At 41.0% G+C, this 21,572-nt stretch overlaps 2 protein-coding genes and 1 long non-coding RNA gene across 7 annotated transcripts; 1 reads left to right on the forward strand and 2 right to left on the reverse strand.

Annotated features, from left to right (window-relative positions):
* Nucleotides 1–208: 208 nt before the first annotated feature.
* On the reverse strand, nt 209–17,112 carry LOC125991602 (myosin-16). 4 transcript variants are annotated; one of them, XM_049759663.2, is made up of 23 exons: nt 16,893–17,112; nt 14,528–14,707; nt 11,470–11,697; nt 10,916–11,002; nt 10,625–10,794; nt 9,576–9,666; nt 6,855–6,911; nt 5,390–5,476; nt 4,907–5,152; nt 4,700–4,817; nt 4,497–4,624; nt 4,191–4,387; nt 3,988–4,120; nt 3,667–3,883; nt 3,422–3,558; nt 3,241–3,344; nt 2,862–3,054; nt 2,584–2,787; nt 2,360–2,485; nt 2,121–2,291; nt 1,428–1,628; nt 1,207–1,353; nt 209–1,133 (listed from the first exon to the last, which is right to left on the reverse strand). In XM_049759663.2, the coding sequence occupies exons 1-23, from the start codon at nt 16,962–16,964 to the stop codon at nt 981–983; spliced, it is 3,447 nt and encodes a 1,148-aa protein (XP_049615620.1). In that variant the 5' UTR covers nt 16,965–17,112; the 3' UTR covers nt 209–980. The 4 variants fall into 4 exon arrangements, with proteins under 4 accessions (XP_049615620.1, XP_049615621.1, XP_049615622.1 ...); XM_049759664.2 differs by lacking the exons at nt 14,528–14,707; nt 16,893–17,112 and adding an exon at nt 12,973–13,464; XM_049759665.2 differs by lacking the exons at nt 14,528–14,707; nt 16,893–17,112 and adding an exon at nt 12,282–12,511.
* On the forward strand, nt 15,867–18,756 carry LOC125991612 (uncharacterized). Its single transcript, XR_007489401.2, has 2 exons — nt 15,867–16,036; nt 16,754–18,756. It is a non-coding gene; the product is annotated as an uncharacterized lncRNA (long non-coding RNA).
* On the reverse strand, nt 17,373–21,383 carry pts (6-pyruvoyltetrahydropterin synthase). Of its 2 annotated transcripts, none has more exons than XM_049759692.2 (6): nt 21,235–21,383; nt 20,448–20,527; nt 20,166–20,188; nt 19,520–19,576; nt 19,288–19,358; nt 17,373–17,507 (listed from the first exon to the last, which is right to left on the reverse strand). In XM_049759692.2, exons 1-6 carry the CDS (start codon nt 21,321–21,323, stop codon nt 17,453–17,455), a joined length of 375 nt encoding a protein of 124 aa, XP_049615649.1. In that variant the 5' UTR covers nt 21,324–21,383; the 3' UTR covers nt 17,373–17,452. The 2 variants fall into 2 exon arrangements, with proteins under 2 accessions (XP_049615649.1, XP_049615647.1); XM_049759690.1 differs by lacking the exon at nt 17,373–17,507 and adding an exon at nt 18,262–18,709.
* Between the last annotated feature and the right edge of the window lie 189 nt (nt 21,384–21,572).

The following is a 21,572-nucleotide window of genomic DNA, read 5'->3' on the forward strand; positions in this document are numbered from 1 at the left end:
TTGTTCATTCATTGTTTAAACTATCGAGAGAACGTGTGTGTGTGTGAGCTATTTCAAGGATAATATGAATGATGCTTTCCTCAAAATTTAAACCGATTCACTGACAAATTTCCACATGACATGGCACAAAGTACAAGACCTGAGGTTCTCCGTCCCGTTTTTGCTTTTAAACCTTAAAGCACAAAAGTCAGATTGATAAGTGACAGAATTAACAACTCAAAGAACACATTTTATTTCCAAAAAATGACATTTCACATTCAGCAATAAAACGCTTTGGTCAAGTTTTGTTACAGTCAAGGGCAGTAATAAGATGTGCTTCAAAATAAAAGGAATAGTATTCAATATTTTTAGGTTTCAATGAATCTAAATGTCAATTCCAAATGAATTAGTTAACCAAGAATTGTCACTTTGTACCCACCTGCTAGTTTATGGAGTGTTCAAAATGAGACAAAATATAGAATTCAATGATTGTCTAGTTTGTTGGCTACTTTGTTTATCCGACATCTTCAATTATGATTTCACCTCAATATGCTTTTTTTGCATTTTAAAACCAATTTGTCAGGAATAGCCAAAAACATAGTCGCTAATAAATGGTCCACATCTGACGTTTCAAGTGCTACTTACATTTATATAGTCAACAGTAACAGACATTTATTAAGTGGAAATTATTCAACACACTGCAATTAATTTGGCTGTGGCCATTAATAAAATAAAGGCCGCTCTACTTTATGAAGAATGATGCTATATGTTGTTTTAAAACACTATTTAATGTCACTATCAATAGTAGAGGTACAGGATAATATGAAGTGAGTTTAAAAAAAGTGTTCATGACAAATAAAGAGATACTGGGCTTTGTTCATTAAGTGAAAGTGGAATAAAAATACAATTTCAGTCTTACTTTTCTCTCTCGACTTCATACTGAACGTAATTTCTTCCGGTGGCATCAAGATTTGAGTGATGTCACGTCGCAGAAAACTTTTCTAGTCGACCATAAGCTTCTTGAGGGAATTGAGATAAGCCGGAATTAGAGAGCTGACCGACTCGCCGTCGTCGTTGAGGATCTTCTCGCTTCGACCCTCGGAGCCCACGGAACTGGCCGAGCGCACCAGACTGGGATACGGGGTACTGTAACCCTGCACGCCACAAAAATACACAATACAAATTTTAGGATTACATATTATATATATTTAAATTGATATGACATACAGAGGAGTATCCCTTGCTGAAGCTGCCTCTCTTCTTGGTCCTTATCTTAGTAAGCGCCGACTCAGCTATGTCAGCTCGTTCCTCAGCATCATCCAGCTCATGGACCGTCTTCCTGTACTTGGCCAAGTTCATGTTGGCTTGCTCCTCCTGAACCATTTTGGACAAATCAAAAAGATTATGAAATGATGCCAAGATGCAATTTGAATCAGAATCAAACATACAGCCTCTTCCACTTGTCTCTTGTAAGCCCTCATCTTGTTCTGCAGCCTCTCCACCAGGTCCTGCATTCTCTGCTGGTTCTTCTGGTCCTCCTCAGACTGGAAAACAATTTCCTTGAGCCGGCGTTCATTCTTCCGCAGCGTCTTCACCGTCTCGGCATGTCGCTTCTGCTCCGACTCCAGCTCCAGTTCCAACTCTTTCACCTGCAAGCGCGACATCGCTTGAACACAACCATGCAATTCCAGCAGGGGACACGAGAGGGTGGCAATGCTCTTGTCCTGCTTTTTGCAAGAACTCCATGAGATTTTCCTTTCACCTCCTCTTACACCACAAAACCCAAACCACAAAAGAAGTATTTCCTTGCCATGCTGGCATAGGCAGATTAAAAAGTAACATCTGTTTTTTCATATTTCATATGGTGACCATTATGGAAGGAACATCCGTGTTTCCAATCTGTTATCTTCAACTTTTTTACATGTACTTTGTATGGATGATTAAGCTTGATTTTCCCATCACTACTTTCAGCCCAATGTTAAACCAAAAGTGTTATCTCAAGGAGTCAAAGAAAAAGTACAAAAACTGTTTCATGAAGCAAAATCGAAGCTTCATTTTCCATCACTACAGATCAGGAGGTACAAATTGCTCCTCAAGCAACACCTCATTGAGTTAAAAATAGCGAGTCACTGACAGTTTACCTTTCCTTCCAACTTTTGGATGGTCTTCTTGCCACCTTTTAGCGCTATCTGCTCTGCCTCCTCCAGCTTGGTGCTCAGGTCTTTCATCTGAGCCTCAAGCCCTTTCTTCACCTTCTCCAGTTGGAGCGTGTGTTCCTGCTCCAGGCGTAGCTCCTCCCCCACTCGGGCCAACTGAGCATATTCAAAACCTTATTGATCGCTTGATATCTTCATGATTTCCTCTCGTGTCGGTGTTTTACCTCACAGCTGGCCTTCTTGGACTTGTCTACGAGTCCCCTCATTTCTCCTTGGAGCTCCTCGTGCTCGTGTTGTAGAGCTTGGAGATCCACCTCGAGTTTCCTCCTGCCGCTCAGAACCGGCTGGAACTAAATAGAACGGGATCAGGTTACAGGATGATCAATTAACTGATGATCATGAAGTGAATTAACATCTCATGTGATGCTCATTCTTTTTCTCTGGTCACCTGGTTATTGAGATCGCTATATTTTTCATTGGAATCTCGCAGCTCTATCTCCAAGGCTTTGCGAACCCTCTCGGTACTCTCCAAGGTAGAGCGAGTCTCCTCTCCATCACTAGCCAGCAGAGCGCAACGTCTCTCCAAGGCCAACATCTCCTCCTTGTGCTCCTCACGGGCCCTCACCTCCTCCTCCAGCTGAGCCTGGAGCTCCTAAAGAATAGAGAAGTCATCCTGTAAGTTGTTGAAGTAGCACAACAATGGTGGTGGTGGTGTTGTCATCCAACCTTGATCTGTTGCTGTGTCTTTTTGCTGCTCTTGCTGTACTCAGTGTTGCTCTTGGTTAGAAGATCCACTTGCAGCTCCATTTCAGTGACATCAGCCTCGAGTTTCTTTTTGAGCTTTGTGACCTCCATCCGACCTTTAATCTCCACATCCAAAGTGGCCTGCAGGGATTCCAAGGCTCTCTGGTGGCTTTTTCTGATCAAGAAGAAACCAGAGTGAGCTCATCTTAAATGTTATGTATTTTTTTTCTCTTTTTGAATGAAGAGGAAGCAGAAGAGACAGAGCTTACCTCTGTAGTAGGTTGAACGTTTTAAAAGGAAATAGAGGACAGTATTAAAGTCAGAAAGGAAGATAGTGTGTGAGATTCTCGAGAAGCGGTACCGAGCAGCATCAATCTCTTCTTCTTTCTCTTGAAGTCTGCGCTCCAGGTCTGACTTGGCCTGAGATAACTCCAGCTGCATCCTCAGTAACTTGGTTTCCTCAGCCTAATAAAAGAATAAATCCAACTTGATCATGAGTGAAATGATGGAAGCTTTTTTTTTAATAAATAGCTGCACTGAACCTCTAAAGCTGCCTCAGATTCTTCCAGTGATGCCTGCAATTCTTCTTTCTCCATCTCAATCTTCTTCTTTGCTTTTTGGAGCTCATGGACACTCTTCCCTCCATCTGAGAGCTGGTCCGTGAGGTCAGCTATCTCCTCTGTGCGGAGTGAGTTTGAAATCAAGAGCTATTACTGGACTTTAATTCTTAAAAATGGTATTCCTGTGTTCACATTCATTTAATGGAGTTATGGTAACTACGGAATACCTTGGTGGGCCTTGTTTTCCCTCCGCAGCGCTTCCAGCTGCTCCAGAGACTCTTCGTGCAGTGTCTTGAGTTTGAAGAGCTCGCTTGCATGTTGTCTGCTCTCCTTTTGACAGCTCTCCACCTCGGCTACCAGCTCCTCACACTTTTGCTTCCAGTCTCCCAGTTGCTTCTCTAGAACCCGCTGCTTCTTATCAAGAGCCTGTCCACATCCGCTCGCCTTAGATGGAGAGCAAAGTGGATGTTGAAATTTGCTAATCATGGACTGCCATTGACGTCCAAATGTCCACTGGGCTGGCAGTGAATGAGTTAAAGAACACCTACCTTCTCCAGGTCCATACAGAGCTCCTCCACCTCTCCCTGGAGCCTCTGCTTGGTTTTCTCCAGAGAAGAGCATTTAGCTTGAGTGGCTTCCACCACCTCTTCTGCCTCTTGCAAGCGCAATACCAATTTTTTTCTGTGACACAAAAATTATTCAGAGCAGTAGACCTGAAGGCAGCACAGTTGCCAGTATCAACTTGACCTACTTGGTTTCCTCCAGCTCGTCGGCATACTGGATGGAGTCCGCCTCGTGTTTGGTCTTCAAGTGTGTCACCTCACTGTTGAGTTTGGAGACGAGCCGCTGCAGCTCTTGCTTGCTCTCCTGCTCCTCCTCGAGCTGCTCCTTGAGCCCCTCGTACTCCTGCCGCACCGAGCTCAGACTTGCGCTGACTGCCTGCTTACACTGGCAAAGGCAAGATGTTTTGCTATTTTTTTTCACTTGCCACATTCAATACTTCATTTCCGTTTCATTTCAATTTGGGAGTTTTCTATATCCACACTGTGACATTTACTTTGACCTCTTCATCCAGCTGTTTCTTCAGTTCCTCCATCTGAGATTGGAGAAGAGACTTAGTACGACTCAGTTGGCCAGATCTGTTCTCGGCCTCTGCCAACCGTCGACTTGTGTCTGTATTATCGGCTTGAGAGGCAAATGGGATTTTTTTTTACTTCTACTAAATTGACATGAAATGAAGAAGGTCTCTCATAACTGTACCTGTGAGTCTGTTCTTGGACACAGTGAGTTCAGTGAGTGTCCTCTGCAGGTCATCGCCTCTCCTGTTGGCCTCGCAGAGCTGTTCTTCTAATTTCTTCAGCTGGCTATCTGAGGACATCTGCGGTAACAGAGGAACACATGAGCCCACACGGGAATAGCATATGGCTTAAGTTACTCGAGTTGAAACTGTTTTCCATGTCCCCTAACCTTGGCTTTTTGTAGACCTTCGAGCGAGGTGGACAGATCGTCCACTTCCATTCTCAAGTTTTGCTTCTCCTTCTCCAACTTGGCCCGGGTCCTCTGTAGGGACTCGCACTGCTCATTCAGCTCGGCAATGACATCGCCATGGCGTTTCTTCAGGGTCACAGCCAGCATCTCTGACTGGACAGATGTTTCTTCCAGGTCTCGTCTCAAACGCTGGAGCTCCGCCTCTCGCTTCTTGTTCATCTCCAGCTGATAATCACACAAATTGTGGGATTTTTCAAGTTCTATCTCCTAGACTAGGGTCTTCACTTTTTAAGCCAGATCATTGTATTTGGAGAATGAGTGCAAATTTAAAACATCTGTTTCTTGAAAGCATAAACATCTTCTTTAGCTCTCAGTAAAATTATACAGCTGGACTACTGATGGCTTGATATCCTTGAATGACTCCTGGAAGTCCAACCACGGGGCAAAACATTTTTTTTTTACCTGCGAGGCAGTGACTCCACCTGCTTCCTCCAGTCGGTCCGTGAGCTCTTCTAGTTCCCTGCCTAAATCTGCTCTCTGCTTCTCCACCTGTCAAATAGTTAAAAACTTTTTATATCTATTTCCAAACTAAATTCAAAACATGTTGTCAAAATTACCCTGTGATGTGCACACGCTTTTATCAAATATAAAATGTTACATTAAAAGCCCCTTATCGAAAGTGAATGCAAAAATGTCAAGTGACCCAACTGAAGTCCCAAGCACAGTTGTAAACCACTTACAAGTTCAAACATGCGCAACGTAAATCACACAAAAGACTTTTCTAATCTTGAACTTTTACGTACACATTTTTTCACAGCTGTTTTAAGGACAGAAGGTTCCCAAAGTATCCTGTAAAAAGCTGTAAAATCCTTCATACTAGCAAAGACACACCTGAAGCTAAGGCACAAGTGAAAACATATACTAGGCCCTATTTTGGAGCAGTCCTTCAACAGCTACCTCAGCCTGGTATGTATACAAGTGTGTGGACATTCACATGCTGAAACTAACATGACTCACCAGAGCCATGTGATTATCAATCCCATAAGAAATGGATGATTATCTAAGCTTCAAATGTGTCAACCACATGGATGCTCCTAAGGGAAGATAATTACCGTATTTTCACATGCTTTGAACCATGCCGTTTATCTGTGGGTTTTTCCAGATTTTTATGATATTGTAAGATTTGTGCATATTCTCTTCTATATGGAGATTAAACATTAAAACATCTACTGTTTATAGTCCAGTGCGGCTTATATATGAACGAAAAAGAAGTCCCCCCCCCCCCCCTAATTTTTGCTGGTGTGGCTTATAGTCCAAAAATGACGGTATTCTTTATGATAAAAGTTAACATTCCATGTGGGCGAAACCTCCATGAGAACTACACTAGTTGTGTCTGTCAGCCATTGTCTCCTGGTGATCTCTCCCTTTTTGCACAATAAGGAGCTGTTCTTTGTGGTGAAGTAATGCTCTATTTGAGATCTTCCGCTGGAACAGATAAAGCAAGGCAAGTCCTCACTTGCTCCGATCTTCACTCATGTGGCTTTAGGTATCCCATAACAAATAAAATACCACCCAGAATGGGGAGAGGGGAGCAAAACATCCCCCAAGGGCCCACTCTCAAATATGTAGGTTTTTTTTTGCTACTGGAACATGCAAGTTTTCAGTCTTCTGAAGAGTTGTGCGTCTTAAATACACACATCAAGTCATGTGAAACAACAAGCACTTCAATAGACCGCCTTGGTAGATTCGCTTTATAGAAGCCAGACCGGCCACCAAGCTTTAGGCTTTTTTCCACCGATCAGTGAAATGTTGCTAAAAAACGATTTCATATGCAAAATGAGTAATAAGAAACAGGTGTGTGTCTTCCGTAGATCATTTGGCTCAATGATCCTTATCTTTTTTCGGCGAGGGCAGTCGTGCATCATACCTTTACTCTTATGGCTCGTTCAGCTTCCAGTTCCTCTTCCAGCTCCTCAATTCGGGCCTAAGGAGACACAGTTGGAATGGATTTAGTGCGGCAAATGTTTTATTCATACTTAAATATTGTAAGTATAACTAATAGAGTTATCTTATGCATCTGTATGAGAGCATCACTCCAGTAGATGGTTTGTTATTTCAGGGCAGTTCAACTCTGTTGGTTTCCGCCAATCTCTGGGGATTTGGAATGTTTCTGGATTTTACTCAGGTAGCAATTTAGAGCAAGAATGTCTGAAGCCACAGTCATTGTTGGTATTCCGACCAAGGGCAGGGTCTACCATGTCGGGTTTTGGAGCCTATCCTAAAATTTGAAGAATTTATGGGTTTTTTTTTTCCCTTCAACTTCTTCAGTTAAAGCAGATATTGACAAGCAAATGCTTCATGAAGAAATGTTATACAATTACTGATCAATACGTTCAATTTTGTATTGGCCCCATCACTCATAAAACATCTTCATGCAACCCACAAACGTGCAAGGTCAGATGAGAGAACAGCATTAAAGCATTGGCAATAAATCATTTCCAATGCTTTCATCAGTTAACCTCAAGCCAAAACACAATTTTGTTTGACTAATAGGAATCAAATTGCCAGTTCCTCCGAGAGTTGTTCTTCTCCCCGTGTTGTGTCATGTTCCTGTGTTATCTGCAACGTCGATCCAGTGTCGTATTGTCAGGAAATGAGTCTGACAAGGCGCGTAGCCAAGAGCCAAGAGCCAAGAGCCATTCACGTAACAACACAGGTGAAAGACATTCACTTGCTACCCACAACTTCCCAAAAACTAAAAGGCATTCTCAAAAAAGAAAAAAATCCACACCGCATTGATTGATAGTTTTGAATGCATGCAAATATCCTCCGCAAAAATATTTTAGATATTTTGCAAGTCCCTAATCAACATTTTTTTTTATTCTCCGGCCTCTTGAAGATGGAGCCAAGTTTTGAACAACATAAAGCACCTTAAAAAGTCATCAACTCACATGCCAGCGAAGGACCTCTGCAGAGAGAACAGCCATGGTTACACAGCAGCTTGACTGACTGACTTGTCTCTCGCTCGCTCGCTCTCACACACACACGCACACACACACACACACACGAATGCCTACAAACACACATTATTAAAGCCCCACAGTCCTTTCCAGTCCACACCCCCTTGTGTGTGCTTGGTTTCTTTTCTCAGCATGCACTATTCACATTTCTACTTTCCTGAACCTTAAAATAAACATTATGGCTTTCACACAACACGTCAGCATCGATAATGCCGATTGGGTGAATACATACAATTTCTTCTCTTGGACTATTTTTGTAGATGAACAAGATTGCAAATGCTTGATGCATTTGATGTGTACTCCTTTCCCAGGCAGGACATAAAAAAAAGTGTCTCTGAATTACATTCAGATGTGGCCTTTGTAAGGTCTCTTCTCCCGTGTCTGATGGGAATGTCAGCAGGCGTGGGTCGTTCCATCTATCCTCTGTGATTCCCCCGGACTCCATCAAAGGGGGAAAACATAAGCCAAACAACTGCGAGTAACGCTCGGCAATCGTCAACACCGAGCCGTGCGGACCTCCTGCGGAGCCCTCGGCCATACTGTCCACACATGCTCACATAATTCAGGTCCTCAGCAACACTGTTGGAATTTACCACTTTGTTCTTTTTAAATGTCTTCAGATGGCTTTTATGGCTGTTTGCCTAGCTCGAGAGATCAGCAGGTGACAACAGGTTCTCTTGACCTGCTTAGTGATGATGGGGTCAAAGAAGTAGATATGAAAATGATGGGGAAGAACATTTTCAAAACGGTGTTGACTCTGTCGTGCCCATAAAGTGTGGGGGATTTTTTTTTTTTTTCCTTAACCACATGATTTAAACCAGAGAGCCTTTGGGGTAAGAAGAGCTTCATTTTGTCAGACTTTGATGACCCTTCCTCACCTGTCTGTTTTATGAGCACCTACTAAAAGAGCACAAGATTGTTGTAAAGAAATAACCATGAAACGTTTAAGAGTTTAACCTTATTGACATTTGCTCTTGGCCTGAATTACAGCTCGCTTAAGAGCAGCTTTGTTGTGAAATAAAAGTGAAATGAAATAAAATAAAGATCACACAAAGTATTGTGCATAAAGTAAAACAAAGTAGATTTCCCTAACAACTGTTCCACCTTCTCTACGGCCAAATAGTAGTACGAAAATAAATGCAATTAAAATTGACCCCAAAAGCTCAGGTATGAAATTGACAAAAATGACAAGAAAAAATTACACTAATTGTAGTTATTTAGTTTTTTCTAAACTCCAAATTAATATAAAATCCCAATTGTAGGTCTTGAAAAGAAGGCCAATTGCTGCTTGCCCTTTAACAAGTCTCACCATTTTGGGGAACTAGTAGATGCTTATCATTTTGAGTTTCAACCTTTCCCTTGACATGACTGGATCTGTGAAATGAGCCCAGCAGCTCTGTTGAAAAGCAGGAATGCATCACTTACTGCTTTGCAAACTACAGGCCGGCATGTCCTTACTTAAACTGACCTCCGGCGATGACCCCAGGGTTTATTTTCATGTTTGCCTGTTTGAAATTTGTAAACTTTTATCTTCCACATCAAATACTCACGTGTGACACGTAAAATCAATTCAAAAGAGTAATAATAATAATAATAATAATAACGACCTGATCAGAATGTCATCTTACCTGCATTTCTTTGCTCTTCTTCTGCAGTCCGTTGTTGAAGGTCTCTTGAGCTTCAAGCTTGGAGAGAGTACTGCTCATTTCCAAATCCTTCCTTTATTGACAAAAAAGATCAAGAATTTGATTTTAAACTAGAGAAAGAAAATTCCAAGAATTGAATTCCTGTCATTCGGTTAAAAAAAAAAAAAACATTCTATCCATCTTCACCAAATGACATTGATGAGTTCACATTTGAAAGTGACAAAGTAATCCTGCTGCGTCAATAAGTCGAACATGAACGCAAAATGTACGATAGCGATCACATTTGTGTGATGAGCGACGTGCCCGGGAGGGAGTCTTTATTACCTGTCATTAACGAGACAAGGCTTGGCAAAAGAAAATGTCCTATTTGATTTTTTTCTCTCAAACTCTAATCAAGCACAATATATTCGGAGACCAATATGCAATGGCAATAAAATGAAAGAAATATAAAATGAGTGACAGGTTTCATATTAACTTAGGTCATGGACTGTTGGAAAAAGTGGGTTGCTTGGCAACAGAGTGACTCATTCCTTTTTATTAATGATCCTTGTGACAGGGAATCTTCTAACATAACCACTGGCAGGTTGAAACATTCGAATGCAGATTAAAGTGCTCATTGGTGCGTGTCACAGAGGCTCTATTATGACACTTGTTACTGTGGATGACTCTGTTTGCTCTTATTAGCGAGTGCATGTGGGTGGATAGTGAAGCTCAGAGGAGGAGACATCCTCCAGCATGTCAGAGTTTAAGCGGTCATGCTTCACCAGAGGTTCATTATCGGGAAATGACAAGATGTGTTTTTTTTTTTTTTTTTTATAGTTCAGTGGTTTGGAAATATTCTCAAAATGAATATGTCACAGTAGTCAGTTGGATGGAAAATCCATTGTGTTGTTTTTTTTCCTTTTTGACAAGAATAATAACAAGTATGGAACATACTAATATAGGATATAAAAAGTTTACACACCCCTCCCTGTCAAAAGCCAGGTTATTATGATATAAGAAAATGGCCAGCAGCAAACATGAGTGCTGACCTTTTGTTGACCTCTTCTGGACCATTCTTTGTCTTGTCCACCCCTTCCAGATTTTCCTGATTGCACCCGTCGTCAGCCTCCATCTTCCTACTGTTCTTCTCCAGCTCCTCATGCAGATGTCTCTCCAGCTCCTCACGCTGATGGCGCTCCTGCTCAAGCTGATACTCCAGCTACCAACAAACCATGCCAATGCACAAACGCACAGATTATTGTCAGAGTCAAATTAGTTGGACTGCTCTTGGTCACAGATTCTGTTCATAACCTTTATATACATAATAGAAGGATACTCACATCTTCTACTTTCTTCTCTAGTTGGGTTTTCTGTTGGATTAATAGATCCACCTTCTCCTCCTCACTGTGCAGATCCTCTATAGCTTGCTGCAATGAGAGCAAGGGAACACAAAACAATAATGATAACTATGGATAATGGCAATAGGAACATAGAAGTGGAGAATCTGTGAACCGGCAGAATGATCATAAAATATTTAAGGCAGTATTTTTGTGCACATTAATTGATTCCTACAACGATAGAGGGTTCTATGCTGTTGTCTTTTTTATGAATGAAAGCAAATATTTCTGCAGAGCTCAGAATTTTTCAGCTTGCATCTCAATCAAATTCACAGAAATGATGGAACACCTGCCGCGCCACAATTTAGACCCGTTTTCAACTCTCTAAACTTTGATTCTGTGACACACATGAAATGACCCTTGTATGTGAAATGTGCTGCCTGGATATTATTTTATGATACCTCAAGAATGCTCATATTCAACTTTGGTGAGATCACTCTGGCGACAACATACAGTAAAATATCATTCAGTGTGTAAAAGTGCAAATGATTCTCTACCGCTTTATCGTGTTCACATGCAACAAGGGCGCCCTCCAATTGGTCGAGGTCCTGTCTGAGATTGTTACACTCTTCCTCCATTCTGTCTCTGTGGAAAGTCAGCTGAGTAGAACGAGCCTCCCCTTCTTCCAGACGCTCTGACAAGCCAGATAATTGTCGCTCCAACTGGCGTTGCGTCCGCTCCAGCTGGACACAGCGCACTTCTGACACGTGGGCAGTGTCCTGCTCCTGAAGGTTCATTCACACACAATGGGAAAAGTTGATACAAAGGTGCACGCACTACTTTGCACTACATGCAATCCTGAGCAAATCTCAACCAAATTTGCATTCTAAGACAAATTTTGTCTTGAATAGTTGATACGTGTACTACTTTTGTAATGCCTTTTTTTTACGCATGCAATCCTTAGCACATCTCAATCTGATTTGCATTCTAAGATAAATTGTATGATTTAACATTTAGATTGTTCCCTATGTTTAAAGGTTTACTCAAAACAATACTCAAAATGATGCTCATAACTGATATGACTTATATGCATATCTTTCCAAAAATAACAATGACCTAGTTATATATTTGGCCTCTTGATTTATGAAAAGAAACCTTAACAAGTTCAGTAGACCATTGTCAAATGATTATTATTATCATTATAATAGAATGCAACAGAGATGATGGCTAGAATCCATTGTGGTCCTTTTCCATCTTTCAAATAGTGACAAATGAATAAACAATAATATGAGTTAGTAAAAGTGTTTGAATAAAAAAAGAAAGGCTTTCAAATGTGCTAGATAAATGAAATCACACAGGACAAACTTACCCCAAAACGTGTGTCCCTCCCTACAGCCAGAAGAAATCCTTCCCTTTGTTAGTCTAATCTCTCCTTAATATAGCTCTGCTACAAAGATCAACACAGTGACGTGAGGAGCTGACCTGATGGACCAGTTTAGCCTTATACTGGAGCTCATGGTCAGCAGCAACCATCCATAACAGGAGTGAAAAGACCTCATTGTCAAGTCTGCTCTGGATAATATTCATTTCTTATGAAGCAGTCATCACAGGCAAGGTATTTGCTCAAAGAAAACACTACCCTCATATGTGGGCATTTGTAAAATTACCAAGCAACCTATTTTCCATGTGCGGGGTCTTTTTTTCCCATAAAAGTACTTGTCCTGCGCCTTGGCGGCTTTTCTACATGGCTGCTCCCCAACTTCTATTTTTAGAAAATGATATGAGGGCGAAAAGGTGCCGACCAAACCTGCTAGTAGAAGGACCCGAGGCTGCAATTGGAAAGTGTGGCTTACCCATTCAAACAAAATAAATACAAAAACATAGAATAAAGTATATCAATATAAAAAAATGACTCAAAAGTTTAAGTAAAATCATCAACAGGATGTTACGCATTCAAAGCAGTAAAAGTCCACCATCACCGTACACGGCACTCACAAAATCATCACTGAAGTGCCAATAGGTCCACCAAACTACAGTTAGCATAATTAACATTTACGTACACTTTGTATTCTGTTGTCCAATGCGGTGCCAAAGCCATCCCAGTCTAGCTCATCAGGTTCCGGTTGTGTTCCGGGGTCATCTTGGCTTCTTTTACTCTCTTCTGTGTCAGCTAAGAGGAAGTGCTGAAGCTGAGGACACCTTAAAGACATCCTCGTCGTAGAGACAAACACTGCTTTCCTTTCTTCTAATTGATTGCCTCTTCTGTATCTCAAGATGTGCAGCTGTTCTTGGATCCTGGCTGAAATCACGCTAATAATTCGCTCACTGATGTTGATCCAGCAAATGATTGCCTATTCATTGTCTTCTGATGTCATCCAAACATTGCCGTCATATGTTTATCCAGCTTGCTGCCAGGAACAATCAGCAACCTCTGGCGTCCGTTTGTGATCAAACAGGTCATACGACGGTGATGTGAGGCCAAGTCATGCCATAGAAATACTGTATATCCCTTTAGTTGTTGAAACCATACAAGACACTGGCAAAAACTAGATTTGAGATTGCAAAATGTCCATCCTCCTTTCATTCTTGATTAAGTGTCATAAATGTCTCACACCCACATGGCCGCCCACAATCTCGAATTCCCCTGGGAAGAACACTGAGGGCCTATTATGCTTTGCTCGATGTGGCGACAACAAAATGGATGATGTGCTTCTTGTTATTTTTGCCGAACAGGTATTGTGACTGCTCAATCCTTGTTGTACTATCCGAGCCTGTGTTTTTTTCCCATAAGCTCTACTCTGTAGTATTTACCACAGACACAATCTAAACCTTTGACTTAACCACAACCAGGTTTTCATATTTGCCATTCAAGCAAGTTGGCTTTTCTCACCATGCACTAGCTTAAGTGCTTTGTTGCAGAATCAACGACTGGCTTCTGGGCAAACAACTGACATTCCTCGAAATGTTACAGTAAAGTCAAAACAGCGAGAGAGAATTCTTCAAAATAAACAGTCCTGAATTGAATAGATATACTATATATTCATATTTTTGTGGTAGTTTATCCTGGAAATTAATGACAAAACATCTGAAATATTATTTCCATGTCTTTACATCTTTGTTGACTCCACTCACTTTTTATACAGTATTGCAATTTAAAAAAATAAAAGATAATCAGGCCTTTGGGGCTCTCACAGGGCCACAATTTCCTATTTATGATGTCCATAGCGAATTATTCATTTGATCTTTGCTAAGTGTCATTAGCCTCTCCTCACTTGTCTCTTTGGTTCTCCATAATCATTCATCATTCCCTTTCAAGTTTTTTGTCCCACACACGGATTGAGCATGGATTGCTCTTTTCCACGCATGCAAAATTGGGACATCTGGATACTTTATCTATCTGATCCCACGTTTACTTTCCATTTGCCCAAATTTTGAAAACAAGGGATGTTTGTCATTATCTTATGAAAGAAAAAAAAAACTGCTAATTCACACGCTTTAGAAAAGGAACAATGCAGCCCAATTGGAGGATGCCCAAAGCATAAATTCAGCCCAAGCTAAAAAGTAGCTGAAGGATTAAAAAAAAAAAAAAAACAACAGTAGAAAAAGTCAACTCACAGTGTGATATTTGGAAGCCGCATCATTCTTTTCCCTCTTAAGCTTCGAGTTGTGATGTTCTAGCTCTCCAACCATTAAAATGAGCTGTTCGTTTTGTTCCCTGGTCCTTCTTAACTCCTCTCTGTCCTTCATCTCTTCCTCTGCTTTGTCAATGTCCGACTGCAACGTCAAGGGCCCCACCTGGGAACACAAATAACATTCAAACCGTGCCATTTATTAGTGTTGCAGGCTAATTTAAATGAAATGTTTACAGTTCCACTCATCTTGTAAGTTTTAAGACACACAGGGCTTAACTCATAGGGGTCAAACTCAAGGCCCGGGGGCCAGATGCAGCCCGCCACTGTTTTTTTTTTTTTTTGTGGCCCACAAGACAAATTTTGCATCGACTTTACTACAATTACAAATTGTCTTCACAAAAATAAATATTGCTTGCTATTTTTATAACCATTCGGCTTTTCTAATTTGTTTTGTAGCCTATACAACTAACTTTCTTTCGTTTAAAAAAAAAGTGCAAGATTAAAGGAGAGTTTAAAAGAGGAAAGTGAATGAAAGAAAAGGCTCGCAGGAAAACTTGTTCCTGCTTGAATCTGGGGTCTGTACTTTTCGGAAAACAAGCTGTCATTAGCTGAATCCGGACAGTGATCAACAACAAACTTTACATTCTGTCAGTGGGAAATTATATGGGCAAAACATCTTCCACACGTGCGTCCATAATTGCCATGGTGTCAGAATTAGATTTAAGACGTGTGCTTTAACAGGCGTGAAGCTGCGCGCATCACTGAACATACCCCGGCCTGTAGTTACAGTACTTGAAATTGTCAATATTTACCTGTCAGCGCAGGATTTGACATGGCTGGCGCTCACTATCAGTCTTGGCGCCAATGCAGAGAAATCACTTTTACACATCAGTGCTTCTTCACCTTTCACACAATTACAACTTTCAATCAATAAGAACAAATCAAACAGGATCTTTATCTCTCTGTCTCGGTGGTTGATGGATGGGTACTGGAAAATAGAGACTCGCTGTCAAAGTCATTTTTTCCATCTCGTTGATGGAACTATAAAACCAGTTCTCATATAAAATAGGAAAGTCTTTTCCCCCTGCATGCTTCCAAGAGGATTAATTCCATCATTCCATTCTCTCACTTGAGCAGCTGTCTGGCATTGGAGTTCCTCTTCACACCTGCATGGTTCACATGCTACTGGCTTTGGAGCAGCGTCACCCAATCATAGGTTTAAAAAAAAAAAAAAACAGGCTCAAATTAAATCCCAATGTCAGCCAGCCACCATTTTGCTGAATAAAGATTACTTTTAGGGTCCAATAAGTGCTTAAGTGAGATTTTACTGCACACTTGAGACTGTTTATGAGAGTCTTGCTTGAGGTGAAGGGACTGCGGGGTGAGGCCTGGCCCCTGGCTGAACCCCGAGCCCAGGTCAAGAGGAACGCGGTTGCTGGCTTTGATCAGTGAAGCACGTGGCATTTCATGCAGTTGACTGGCCGCAGGTCAGGTAGGAAAATAAATCATATCAATGACATGATTGTTGGGAAGTCATTATGAAGAAGCCATCTCTGTTGATATTATAAAGCTGCCTATTGTTTTGGTAGGGCTGAAAAAATAGTTGACGAGGAGATGAATTAGATGTGATACAAGCAAATGATTTTTGGTTGTGGCTTGAATATTTGCAAGATGAGAAGCCTCCATGTTTTGCTTTTTAGAAGAAAAAAAAATGCCCCTGCAAGGTTCCTCTGGTAAAAAAAGTAAAATAAAAGTAAAAAGACATGCTAAAAGGGTTACAATTTGCCAAAATACACATCGACTGGCCGAAAGAGAGAATGCAGCAAATGATTTGTGGCCTGCTGAAATTAAAATTGTTGTTTTTGGGACAGAGGGGCCGCAGACAGTTCCTCAGACAACCACCAATTCAAGTCTACAGAGATTTGTGAAAATGAATGTCAGAAAAAGAGTTATCTGCCCTCTTTCAAAAGGTATTAAGACGATTTTTTTCCCTCATTCAGACTGGGCCGTAACAACTCAATATAACCGCAACCACGAACAATTGTCATTGTGTTAGCTGCAGCAGCTCAGTGTTTGCATTCTTCTGCGGCATGTGTATGTGTGTGGGTTGGACACAACAGAAAGAGAGGAAGACACAAGCTGCTTTTTCCTTCAAAAACACCCAAATGAAAAACATTCAGGCCTAAAAACGTGTCCTCTTTGCTCTTAGATGTACTGTAGTGAACAAGACACACCCCCTCTTTGGCTTCAGACAATCTGCCAGGAGGAGCCCAACACATCCAAAATCGACATGACCCGAGCTGACCGAGCACAGGAGACTAGGAAGACGAGAAGAGTTGCTTTCTTACATGCGCCAGACGTCTGACGGTAGGCCGGTATTGATGGAAGTCCGTTTGGATCACACACACTTTCTTCTCCATCCTCACAGCTCCCAGCAGCCCATCCTGTCTTCACCCATCAGGCGTTGAGGAGGAAATGCACCCAATGTGTGTGTGGTGTGTTTGGGATTGGAAGGAGGATTTGCGTGATGCAGAGAAGGCGAGACAGGACAGATAGAAAGGGAGAAGGTTTGCAAAAGCACCGTGTTGAGTCTGCGAGCCAACCTAAAGGAAGGGAGTGTGATGTGTTAAAAAGAAAACAGGAATCAACTTGCATGCCTTCCCCCCCGTTTACCTCATCGGACCCCCCACCACACGCACACGCACACACGTACGCCTTTTTTGTCTTGATTTGCAAATCACAGTACAGTTCAATATTATTGCTGTACTTCACTTTCATTTAAAAATGTATTTCTTTTTGGAGTTCTTACTGGTTTTAGCCAGTTTACTGTGAATGTGACGGAGCTTTAGTGCTTGCCAAAGTGCAGCAGGTAAGCTCCAGGATCTGTGAGCTTCCTTTGATGATGATCTTAGCTCATCACATGCCTCGGAACTGGCTGGCCATCAACCCTTATTAGGTGCCTGCTGAAAGCAAGCACATACAGTCTTACTATGCACATTCTTTTTCTATTGCTTAGTATCAGTTCCACTTTGCCTCCTTCTCGAGTGACCCATTGGCAAAATAGTTTTGCAGTAGAACTAACACAATTCACTCCAAGTCACTCTTTGCATCATATGTACCACATCTTCTGTCCGGATGTTTAAATAGGCAGTCTGCCATTCCAAGCGTATCAAGAGCAAATATTCAACTTACTTGAGTCACTCCCTTCACACTCTTTCCAAGAGCCCCCAGCCTCTGAATACTTTGCAGATTGAAGAAGAATGGCTTTGTCACACCCTTTTCGTATAGTTTCTCCAGCAGGCATCTGGCCCAGTACCATTTCCCTAAGAAAACCACTTGCCATTTCCAGAAGTCACAGTAGGATGGTGGTGGATCACATTTAATACCATCATCATGGGCAAAAAATAATGTAAACCTACTTTTAAAGATTTAAGATACATGTAGAAGTTTTTTTTTCCCAGACCAGATAACAGGACTAATGTATATAATATATTTTTTTTCATCTCACCTGTTGTGACAGTGAATGAATTCTTAGGTTATGTCGCCATCTAGTGGTAAAGCTTCAATGTTTTGTTTTTGTACCTCACAACCAGGGTAAGAACAGAACACAATTAGTTCTCCTTTTTGTGTGGAATGTCTATTATTGATCTAGCTTTAAAGGAATTCCCAGCATGAAGCAGAGTGAAGAGGATTTGAAAAGAACTGGAGCGCAATGGGTCAAGGATTTAAGTCAAGAATTTATTTCTAATACTAATGCAAGATTATCGTCACACACAAGAAGGTCAATAATCATTGAATAAAAATGTATTTTACAGAAGAAACAACACTGAGCCTCTCTCTACCTTTTCATTCAGACCTACCTCCCTCAAAAGGAGATGGCTGTCAATCTCAAGCGGCTATACATAAATAATACTGCAAATGTCTTTGGTATAAAAGTAACAACTATACCAGCCTAAATATAAGCCCAGCCTCATAAGACATGTTCAACAAAACTTATTGTGAGTTACAGTACGCAAACCACACAAGGTTTATAATAGCCATCTACTCTCCTCTATATGTAACAATATTCTTATCTGTCTCATGAATTTTAATTTCATAGAGAACATTAGGTGCAATAGACTTTGCCATGTTGTTCCATATGTAAACAGCCAGGTTCTCAGTTGTGCTAGGAGACAGAAAATAAAAGTCGTTAGGAGTAGTAATAGAAAAAAATATCACTCAAAAGATAACGGCTGCATTTTCATGTCATCCAGACATGACAAAGTGGCCTTAAGCAGGAAGTGTCCCTTACATCTGACTGTCATCTGCACAGCAGTGAAAGGAAATACGATGATTTGTTATCGTGATTACAATAAAAAAAGCAGGGGCCACAAAAGTGAACCCCGTGGAACACCATTTGAGATTGGGGCAGAGTGGGACAACACAAAAAGTTCTGTCTGTCAAAAAGGACTGTAAAGGGGCTTTCCTGCATCAAAGAAACATAATTTTTCCCTTTGTGGTCTTTTTTTGTTTCCTTCAAATGAAGTAGTTAAGCTTATTTGATTATTGTAGTTGATACATGTTGATTTAGTTTAATTTCACCAAATATTTGCTCCTCCTCGATCTTCAGAGGACAGTTGCAAGTAAAGAAACGAGATGTGCCTAGTAGACATTATTCAAATTAGAGACAACACAACATTATCTATGCTTATTTGATAGTCGCCACGGTATAAAAAGAAGTATACTGTCACAGAAGTTGCATACCTGGGAATAGTAGCAAAATACGGGACATCCTTATCCAGGTTTTTATGATCAAGTGGAATCATGATGACTTCCTGAAAATAGAATAAATCACTCAAATGACATTCAACTTGGCTAGATAGCAGATGTCAATTAATGCAGTTCAGTGATTTAACTTTGACCAACATGTTAGTTGGCTTTTACCTAATATTTGGAAGATTCAAATCATTTCTTGCCATTATTCTGCTTTTCTTACCTCTATGGACCTCTTCAAGTCAGTCAGGTTCATTACCATGCCGGTGATATGATCAATCTATACAGAAACACACATGCACATAGATGGTTATACTTTTCTCCTTTCACACTGCAGGGCAAAGATTTTTTGGAATCCAATTCCAAAAACAAACTTCAAATGTGGACTCAACTGCAAACATATGACCAATGCCGATGTTAAGAGGTAAATGTCACATGTCGCCCACCCAGCCAGCCAGCCAGCCAGCCAGCCAGCCGCTCACTTGCATTGACGTCACAGCCACGCCCCCGCAATCAAGTAACCAACCTTACCTGTCCTGGTTTGTTAAGTGGCGTGTTAAGTAGTTAAATTCGGTCAGCACTCCCAGCTATTCATTATCAGTCTAGTCAGTCACGGGCCTCCCATTACAGAACCCCCAGTCCAACCAGAACTCCTCCTCTCCACTTTCCCTCAAATCAATAAAGTCCCCCTCGTGCTGCATTTGGCTGTCACAGTAAACTCGGCTGATGTAATCGGCAGGTCGCTTCATCGGTCAGGCTTTATGTTGTACTGGTTAAAGGCAGTGTATTTTTATGACTGTTGAGACATTGTATGCTTGGCATAAAGTGTCATGGGAAGTTAAAATAAATAAATAAAGCTTTACACTTACCTTTCCACGCACAGTTATCTCCACTGTGGAAACAAATAAGTTGTAATTAATGAGTGGGCAATATTGAACCGCGATAGGAAGAGTTGCAGACACTCATTTGTAATATGACTTAAGTATATGCATTGTTGGAATGGAAAGCCTTCTATCTTAAGGTCACTTTACACAGGATCATGAAAGAAAAAAAAACAATGAGTTATCCAAAGTTTACTTAGACCAACCAAAGTTCATCCCAGGCCACACAACTTTAACAATTGTGCTGCACAAGTGAATACTCAAACCAACCTTTGTAGTTGTGTCCATGGCCGTGAGGATTGTTACATTTCCCAAAGACCTTTAGATTATCTTCATCAGTCAAGTGAACACTACAAAGGAGATAAGAATCATTTACATTGTGTACTTTTCGGGGCAAACAGAAATTATGAAGCAACAAATTTAAAGGTTATTTCACCACAAGATTGTTTTTTCTTTCACTTCAGACTATATCTTCTTTGCAGAGTATTGAAATAAATAGTCTTTAAATAAATAAATGTTGAAAAATAAAAATCTAAACTGCCCCTTTAAAGCATCAGCCAGAAATTGGTGTCATTTTGAAAGATTTAGAGTCATAACTTAATATTTGTCTGATAAAAATGATACTTCTGAGTTATTTGATAATGCCAATCTCATGTAACTCAATATTGAAAATTCTAAACATGCACTGTGCACAAAGAGGATACTGATAAATAATTCACATTTCTAACATTAAAACTGAAAAGTACAGTCACGGGTATTTTTATTCCAACATTGACCATAACAATCATGCATCAGTTGAGCAATAAGAGAAAATATTGATCATGCAATAGTTTCCCACAACAATGCATCCAGTGCACACAATTGCTTACACGGCCTAATGAAAATGAAGAGACAGAAAGAAAACTCTCTAAGTCTTACATAACATGTCAAACACACAGAGTGGATATCATCGTGTGTTTCCTGCTTACGCAGGCGCTTTCCTCGTGGTCCTAAACTCCCAACGCAATACATTTGCAAAGCTGCCAAGGTGATCATCGTCCTCCAAAAGCGATCGTACCTGTGCAGGCGGTGACAAGCGCTGAAGCTCTGAATCCGGGTCAGGTATCCCGTCGGTTCCGAGAAGCCGTTCATGGTCGAACCAGGCATGTTCTGCAGCCGACTGGCAAAAGGCTGAGCAATGAGCACGCACGCACTGTGGGTGGGTGGGTGATTAGGTGGTTGGGTGGGTGGCTCTTTAAAGCTGCAGCGGCGGCAGCAGCTGAGAGGCTGCAGCTTCTCGTGACTCATCCAGCAGCGTAACAATTGGGCGTGCTTAAACTAAGCTCACATGATGCACACAATCAGAGTGATGCGTCTTCAGCCCAAGTAAAAAAAATAAATAAAAAAAATGTCAAT

The sequence above is a fragment of the Syngnathus scovelli genome, chromosome 21 (assembly GCF_024217435.2).
Source record: "Syngnathus scovelli strain Florida chromosome 21, RoL_Ssco_1.2, whole genome shotgun sequence".
NCBI classification, from domain to species: domain Eukaryota; kingdom Metazoa; phylum Chordata; class Actinopteri; order Syngnathiformes; family Syngnathidae; genus Syngnathus; species Syngnathus scovelli.